The sequence below is a fragment of the Apodemus sylvaticus genome, chromosome 23, assembly GCF_947179515.1.
Source record: "Apodemus sylvaticus chromosome 23, mApoSyl1.1, whole genome shotgun sequence".
NCBI classification, from domain to species: domain Eukaryota; kingdom Metazoa; phylum Chordata; class Mammalia; order Rodentia; family Muridae; genus Apodemus; species Apodemus sylvaticus.
In genome coordinates this window covers 37053783-37062695 of record NC_067494.1, presented here as the reverse complement: position 1 = coordinate 37062695, position 8913 = coordinate 37053783, and the positions used below count along the sequence as shown (strand labels likewise).

At 51.6% G+C, this 8913-nt stretch overlaps 1 protein-coding gene across 1 annotated transcript in view; it reads left to right on the top strand.

The window, feature by feature from the left end:
* Nucleotides 1-1080: 1080 nt before the first annotated feature.
* Nucleotides 1081-8913, top strand: part of Cnksr3 (CNKSR family member 3) — a 91423-nt gene continuing 83590 nt past the window's right edge. Inside the window, exon 1 of the mRNA XM_052169900.1 lies at nt 1081-1172. Within this exon, the coding sequence (XP_052025860.1) occupies nt 1121-1172 (52 nt within the window). The 5' untranslated portion in view covers nt 1081-1120. The remainder of the gene's footprint in view (nt 1173-8913) is intronic.

Sequence of the window (8913 nt, the reverse complement as noted above, 5' to 3'; positions counted from 1 at the left end):
GACAAGGTTCTCTTTTCTTTTCTTTTTTTCTTTTTGGCTCGCTGACAAATTTCGCCTCAGGGTTAATGACTAATCTGAATCAAGAGTTAGGTCATTTTGAAAATATGACTATTACATTATGGCAAAACACAACTCGAAGAGCTGCCGTTCTGGTGTTATTAAACCGAAGAGTTGATGCGGCCTTGAGAGCAGTGGTACACCGCCATCCTTTTGTCCAACACGCACACAACTGGCCTACTTTAGGAAACTTAAAGAAGGCTGAATGTCTGAGCGAAAACAGACACATCTCAAACCAACTAACCAACCAACCAACCAACAAACAAAAAACTGTTACAGGATTCGGCTGCCACTAAGCTGGGACCAATTCGGAGCCAAGCAGCTCTCTGAGACTCAGGCTGCAGCTCCAGCCCAGCCCTTGAAAAGGAAAAGTAGAGCCCGGTAGTCCAGAGCTGGGATGCAGGAGAGAAAGCAACCAGAGTCCGCGTCATCGCGGCCCCGCCCCCTCCCACGTGTTGCTCCCACTCAGCCCCGCCCCCTCCCACGTGTTGCTCCCGCTCCGCCCCGCCCCCTCTCTTATTCCGGGAGCAGCGAGCGGAGCAGAAACTTTGCAACCCGAGCGCGCACGCTCAGCGTTCTTCCCCGCCCGGGCGGCCCGCGACGGTGGCGCAGGAGGTGGGACCGGCTGGCGGGAAGGCTCCAGGCGCCGGCGCACGCGGAGTGGGGATCTCGGGGGCGGACACCGCTCGCAGGGACCGCGGAGGGCCAGCCGACTTGGAAGTTCCCGGCCAGGAGAGTCCCACGCCAGGTCATCCGCTGCCTGGGGTTTGAGGTTGCAATCTTGCGCCCGCTGCTGCGGTGGTTGCGGAGAAGCAGCTGTAGCAGAAGGCGGCGTGGGGGGAACTGGGTAGCTGCGTGGAGCAGCCGTACCGGACATAGCTGTCCCGTGCGCAGGGACCCAGGGCCGCGCTCCCTTCGCTGAGCCGCAGCGCGATGGCCGGCTGACTACGGCCGTGCAGGCTTGAGCGGACGCCCGGGACACGCAGGGGGGGACAACCGCGGGCGCACGCTGCAGAACTCCGCCGTTGACTCCCCAGCCCAGCGGGCAGTGAAGCTGCTTACCATGGAGCCCGTGACCAAGTGGAGCCCCAAACAAGTGGTAGACTGGACTAGAGGTGAGCGAGCCCTGGAGGACCCCCGCATCCCACAGTCCGGGAGATGGGGCGGGCCAAGAGTTGGGCACTGGGGTGCTCGGCCCCTCCTTCCGGCGACAAAGCAAACTTCTGCTGAGCGGCTTGTGCGCCCCTTTCTGGTGCGCCTGCTCCGATCGGTTTCTTTCGATGGGGGTGCGCGTTGTCTGCAGTCGACGGGACACCCATATTTTAGCCAGGGAGCTATGGGATGGCCTTCACGTTGGAAGATCGGCTGGGAATGCGGGGCTTGGGATTTGGCGCCAGGGCTCTCTCTCTCTCTCTCTCTCTCTCTCTCTCTCTGCCGTGTTCGGGTACATTGCCCGGGGCTTGCTGCCTGTCGCCAAGCGCAGAGGCACAAGGCGTCTTTGTGTGGGTGACTGCCCCTGGCCCTGGATCTAGGAAAGGCTGCGGGCCCGGAGCAGTCCGCGGGTGTGACCCGGCAGTTGGGCAGGTAGACGACTCCTGCGGCCAGCCCAGCCTGTTTGTTTGGGTTGGAGAGGGCGAACTGGCTTTCGCGCCTGCGAGAACCCTAGCGCCAGGACTCCCGCAGAGGCAGGAGGCCTCAGCTTTGGAGGCTCCAGGACCCCCCCAAGGGTGCAGCATTTTGAGGCCAGTTGAGCGCTGAGAGGGAGCTGAGTGGGATACAATCCGGTTCTGTACAGTGCTCAGGAAGAGGAAACTCAGTGGGTGCTGGGCCGTGTAGCAGGAGCAGAAGGGTCCCTGTTACTTTATCTTGTCTCTCTCCTGATTGCTGGGGACAGTTGCCAGAGGTACTCAACTCTCTTTGTCCTCTTCCAATAGTACAAAGTTGACTCAAATCAACCAGTGGAGTCTCAGGGGTGCCACCTCCTCACTTTCAACATCTGTTTCAAGTTATCCACCCCGCGCCCCCCCCCCCCCCCCCCGGTCTTCCAGGTGAAGAATAAGCAACTAGAATTGTAGTGTGATTCACACTTAGCAGAGCGCTCTCTGCCTTTGATTTTGTTCATCTCAGTGGATCTGAGGAGTAGGTGATGCTGGTGTGTGCAGGTCATCTTTCAAACCCACCTACCCATGGCTGTGCCGCAATGGAAACCCCATCCTGTCATTTCTCAAGCCAGTGTTTTAGATAGGTCCCGGGAAGGGGCTGTCCCAGTAGTGAAGTGTCTAGCGTAGGTACGATTATCCCTGGTTCTGGTGGAAAACCAGGAAGATTGTCTTAGGAAGTAGTTTTTCTATCGTTCAGACTTTCTAGGGCTCTCAGTAAAACCGTGGGGTAAAGGATGAATGCTTAGGCCTTGGAGACTCCCGCTGAGTGAGTGGTGAACCGCATGGTTAGCAGCAGCAGCAGACTTCAGTCGTTCTGAGCCCAGTCCCTTAACTTGAAGTGTAACTTGTACTGAAGACCGTACCTGGTGCTCCGGCTAGCTTGCAGAGACGCTCCGGCTACTTTGCCAAGATGAGGCAGATGGCATGTTGGACTGTACCACCACCCCTGAGGGGGGTCCTCAGAGCCTGCTGAGCCAGTAGCTGCATTTGCTCTCAAGTCCTTGACAAGTGGGCAGTCGTTATTGCCGGGTACTAGGTATGCCGAGCACTAGGTATGCCGAGCACAGGGTGTTTGAAGTCTTAGTGTGAAGAAGGAGTGGAAAATATTAAACCATTTTCATACTTAATTACACATCGGTGTGATGGTACTTTGGAGAAAATTTACTACTAAAATAAACCCCAGCCGCTTACTTTTTAGTTTTCTAATCACCGCCTCTGCAGTTTGAGGTAACCTGGCTCAGGCTTGTGACTCGCTCACATGCTATCTGTGTTGTGTGGTCCTGTTCCAGTCACATGAAGAGGTGACAGGATCACGCTGGTTTTCCTGTGGCTCTGCCAGACTTGATAAGGTAACAGAAAAATGGTAACAGGCGCACAGGAGATAGATAGACAGGCACCCCTCTCACTCCTTTGTTTTTTCTTTTTTTCCCTTCATCTTCTCTTAGATGGGAGAAACATGTTAATTCTCCTCCTATTATCATTATTGATTTAAAAGGAAGAAATGTTAACACACATTTTGGGGTACCTTTGGCCTTGAGGCTTGGTTGAGGTTGCTTTCATCTAGAAAAACTTTTGTGCTGCCCTGGGCGAGTGGCTGTGGGAGGCTCAGGACCCTGGATGCTCAGTCATTCTGGGTTTCATACCTCTGATGCAACTTGGCAGCATCCTAGGAAGACCTGGGTGCTTTGCGTTAGAATCTTTACATACATACATACATACATACATACATACATACACACACACACATAAACAAACAAGTAAAAGGTGGAAATTATGTTAGAATCTTCAAATAAATAAATAAGTATACTTTTGTTTGCTTGTTTGTTTGTTTGTTTGTTTGTTGGAGACAGGGTTTCTCTGTGTAGCCCTGGCTGTCCTGGAACTAACTCACTCTGTAGGCCAGACTGGCCCCGAACTCAAAAGTCAGCCTGCCTCAGCCTCCCAAGTGCTGGGATTAAAGGCATGCGCCACCACTGCCTGACCACAAATAAGTCTACTTATTTGACCTTGAGTAATTCTTGAATGGCAAAAGGCCATGTTCTTGCAGATTGCATGATGCATTAAGTGAAGGTTTCTTGCTGTCACATTGCACAGGTACTATTGACCTTATAATAGATGACACTTGTTTGCCTAGCGGGTTGTTTTTAGCTGTCTCTGCTAGTCTCTCTGCCCAGCTCCCTCTTTATAACTACATCCCCAGGAAAAAGCAGCTTGTCATATACGTATTGCCCGCCACCCCTTGCTGTTCTGTGACGGTTGAGTGTGGCAGTTAGGAGCACTGTCAAAAGCACCCTCTATAATCAGCTGCATTGACAGCCTGTGCTTACGCCAATATTACAGAGTCACGTCAAGAAAGCATGCACTGTGCCGGATAAACGCACCCATCTGGCTTTTAGTATTGACTTTTGGCTACATCATTGCCAGCTTTACCATGGTATGAATAGATGCCGAGTAAATATTAACAGTCTCGGCACAGGCCTGGGTACCGGGTAAGCATCAGCTCATTTTACTATGTACCACCACCGCCTTTGAGGCGGGAGATGTTATTTCTTTCATTACTTGAGGAAACCGAGGCACAGAGTTAAATACCCTCATTTGCGAACCCCAGCCACTTGGTGAATAGTGTTTGGCCAAGGTGCTGTTTTCCACATCTTTCCAGGATTTTCTTCCCAGGGTGTGCAGAGAACACAGCAAGAATCTGCAGCACACTTAGGAGTAGGCCCACAGTGTTCTCACAATGTAATTTATTAATATCCTGTGTTGGTGGACGAGAGCCATCAGCACACAAGTATTCTCCATGGTCTCAGTGTGTCAGAAAGAATACATGAGATAAATTCCTTCTAAATGGTACCTGTCCAGCCAAACAACTTTTTTTTTTTCCCTTTCAAATTTTACAACATGTAGAGGCAGCCCCACAACAGAAAACCAATGGGCTAAGCAGCTGCGAGTTTTAGTTTTCTCGTGTATAAGAGTGAGGTTGGGCAGCCCAGGGCCTTCTGTCATCCTGGCCTCAATGTGGGGCATATGTGGTATAGCGTGTGCTGGTACCTCAGTGTAGATGGCTGTTCCATTCCAAGTTCTTCCTGTGTCATACCGGAAAAACAGGCTTAATATCATACCCAGTGACAGCCAAGACTCTTTAGAAAAGTTAGTTCCCTGTGAGGGGCTGGAGCGATGGCTCAGTGGTTAAGAGCACTGGCTGTTCTTCCAGAGTCAGTTTTCAGCACCCACATGGTGGCTCACGACTGTCTGTAACTCTAGCTCCAGGGGATCCGATACCCTCACGCAGACATACATGCAGGCAAAACACCAGTGCACATAAAAAAAGTTTCCTGTGAAACCCGTTCCAGTCTCAGGATGGTCACATGAGCACTGAAGGCTGGAGAGGAAGCTGATTGCCTTTTGTGTATATGTGTGGTGCTGGGAATTGAACCTAGGGCCTCACATACAGTAGGCATGTGCTCTCTCCCTCTGTGCCAGACTTTCAGCACCCAGTTGGGAACACTGTAGCAAATAAAAAAGTTAGAATGCCATACTTAGGAAGGAAGGGAGTCTAGATAATTGATAGGCAGTGTGTGTGTCTGTCACATGGTACTGAACATGGAACATAACCTACAGTTATAAGATGTACTTCAAGTAGGACATGAGTCAGCCTCCTACTACAGGCCAGCTCTGCTGTAGAAATAGCGTTGTTACATTTTCATTTCTCTCCAGTATCCTCAGGTCACGAGGTCTTTGTCCCAGCACTTGATTTAAATACTAGTTTTATAATACACTTCTGCCCACAGTTTCTGCTTTCACGTTGCTGTTGAGCGATGCGGTCGAGAAGGGAGACGCTGCTCTCTTTGCCCAGTGTCCCTGTCCTTCCCTTGGCTGTGATCGGCTAGAACTGGCAGCTCCCCATCCGTGTGGGACTGAGTGAACACATCTGGCTGGATGAGGAGCACATTCCTGCCAGAATCCTCCTGCCTGCCAGCCAGTGCCCTGTCACTGTCGCAGCTTCCATCAGACAGTGAAGGGGGCTCTTTCCTTCAGAGGCTGGCCGGGTGGGCGGGTGGCACTGGGGGCATCTGTTTGTCCTCAGTCCTTTCCCTGGAATGCCCAGCATACGGTTTGTCGCCAGCCTTAAAAAGGCCGTGGAGCCGCTGGTGGGTTTCACACTGTAGGTCAACTGGAGTGTGATATCTTACGCTGTTGGGCACTGTCATTTCTCTGTACAGCAAATGGAGCCAGGGTTTTGCCCAGTTGAGGGTGCACCTTTTCTTTTAGCCTCTGGTCACTGGGATGGAGAACTCTAAGGAACTGTAGGCTCATCATTTTACCATATGTCCAGAACTGCTTTCTGGACATATGGTCTACTCCCTTCTCTGGTTCTCTTTGGTTTCCTGGGCTCCAATATTAACGTCTTCTTAATCACCATATTGGAAAAACATTAAATGAAGTATTTACGATGTGGTCCGTGCCGTGTCAAGAGCTTGCTTTAGACACCCTTCTTTGAGTCCTCAGAACACCCAAGCAGAGAGGTAGGCACCTTTGTTAGCCTATATTAAAGAAACGGAGGCAGGAAGAAGGGCTTGCTTGGGCTCATGGGTTTACAAGCAGTGTGTGCTTTGAAGCCTCCCTCCATCTCTTCATCACCGCGATGCCTCTCTCCAGTCAGAGGAGCTGAGCGGCCGGGAGCGTGGGCACCAACGTCAGCCCGGTTGGCTTCCCGGTTTGTCTCCGTCTGTGTGATCTTGTGCAAGTGCGCCATAAATTGCTATGCGATGTTTTTTTTATTGCTTCCTTCCCTTCATCCTGTAGCTTCAGGTCATGAACTGTTCTGTGAGCAGCAGCGAGGTCTCTTAAGGTGGGTTCTGGCCATGCAGGAGTACTGGTTTCCACCCGGGAGACTGCTCTGCCCGTTGCCAACCAATCAGAGCATTGGGGCAGCACTTACAGCCAATCAGGAGGGTTCTAGATCAGCCTTTTGTGAATATGGCGAACAGTTGGTCTGCCTTTCTTGTTTCCTGTGCTGTGTATGTGAGTGTTTGCGTCTGTGTATGTGAGTGTTTTGCATGTTCGTGTGTGCGTGCAATCAGAAATCAACCTCAGATGCCATTCCTCGGGTGCTATCTGACTCGTGTTTTGAGACAAGCCATCTTACCAGTACCTGGGCTCATGTATCAGCTAGCCCGGCTGTGGCCAGCAGGCTTCAGAGACTCTCCCGGCTCTGCCTCCCTAGTTTGGGTTTTCTTTTTTGTTTTTTTTTTGGATTTGTTTTTTTTTTTCGGAGACAGGGTTTCTCTGTATAGCCCTGGCTGTCCTGGAACTCACTCTGTAGACCAGGCTGGCCTCTGCCTCCCAGAGTGCTGGGATTACAGGCGTGCACCACCACCGCCCGGCCTCCTAGTTTGGGTTTTCAAGTGCCTGGCTTTTTCACTTGGCTTTTGGGGATCAAGCTTGGGTCATGGTGTTTGATTGGCAAGCACGTCCACCACTTCAGCCACCTCCCCAGGCTCCTTGGCCCCTGCTTTAAGAAGCACTCAACTAGAGGCCGGGCGGTGGTGGTGCACGCCTGTAATCCCAGCACTCTGGGAGGCAGAGGCAGGTGGATTTCTGAGTTCAAGGCCAGCCTGGTCTACAGAGTGAGTTCCAGGACAGCCAGGGCTACACAGAGAAACCCTGTCTCGGGAAGGGGTGGGGGGGAGAAGAAGCACTCGACTTCTAGCCAGCACAACATTAAAATGGCCCTCCTGCCTCCACCCACCCCCACCTGACATCGGGTCCACGAAGACTGTCATGACCTCCTCTGGCTTTTCCAGGCCTACCACATGAGAACCTGGATTTTAACAAGATCACGTACTCTTTACAGTTAGAGGAGCCCTCTCTGTAGCACACGGCTGAGAACGCTTAGCTGGTAGGCCCTGGCCCCTGGCCTCGGGTTGCTGGTCTTCACGTGAGCCCTGTGCTTGAGTTCTGAGTACTCACTCTTCTCTTGAGGATGCTCAGGCTGGGCCACTCATTAAGGCAGAAGTGTGCCTTAAGGCTTCTGTTGATAAGCATCACCTAGCAACAGCGCAGGGAGTTCTCAGCAAAGTACCTGAGGAGCCCCTGCGATTCCTTACCTCTCTCTCCTCTGGGACTTTGAGAATGCTCACAACAACTTTGGATTTTATTTATTTATTTCTGTATTTTTTAAGGTGAGGCGCTGGAAGGGTGGGTGTTCACTGTGACTGAAGATTATTTTCATGTGACTCAGCAGTACATAGGACATCAGGGGCCTGTGGCATCTCCTACCCTGTGACTATGTAGAGGGGGCCACTTGTAGCTGACTTTGCGATTTGTGTGTTTTGTTGTGTGTGTTGGAGGGGAGAGATGCTGAAAGTCATCCCTGGAGGAAATAACCAGAACAATTCTCAAAATTTAGAAGTCTGTGTCGTGCTAAGCTTAGCTGCCCTGGGGTTTCAGACTGTGGTGGGAGATGGGGAGGACACCCCTTCCTGTGCAGCCTCGGCCTTCAGAGCCTCCTCTTGTCTGCCCCATCATGGCCATCCGCCTGCCTCTTCCTGTGGTCATCACAGCTTTTGTGGTTTCACCTCTCTTTTCTGTCTTGTTCTCTCTCATTTCTGCTTTCTCTGGAGCCCCCCCCCCCCCCAGCCCCTTTATAGCTCGTTTTCTGCTCTTGCACAAGCAAGTCCTGTTTCATTTACGCGAGCTCTGCAGAGAGCTCCTTGGGTCCCTTCTTCAGCCGTGTTTCCACAGGCCTTTCACATACATCGCTGCGGGGGCTGAGTTGAGGCTTTGCAAGTTAGATGAGCTGTCCCAGATCTGGAGGCCGAGCCCCGGAGTCCGCCTTGACAGGCTTTGGTTCCTCTGCCAGTCCTCTGGGACTGAATGTCCCATTCCTTCTAATCAGTACTGTGGGAAGGAAGGTGCGAGCGACTTCTCTCTGAGGCCTTCTCTCTGGCTGCAGCTCCCTTAGTATTAGGAGCTTCACTTTCTAGCAGTTGGGACATTGACTACCAGTCTCTAAGCTAGTGAAGTTTTCATTTTGCTCTGTTTTGTTAGTGATGGAATAAACCATTTCTCCTCTGGCTTTAACTGTGTGTTACTTTATTTTATTTTATTTTTTTAGTGGTGGGATCCAGTCCTGAGCGATGGGCATGCTAGATACTGAGCTACATCCCCAAACCAATTTTACTTTTATGTTGAA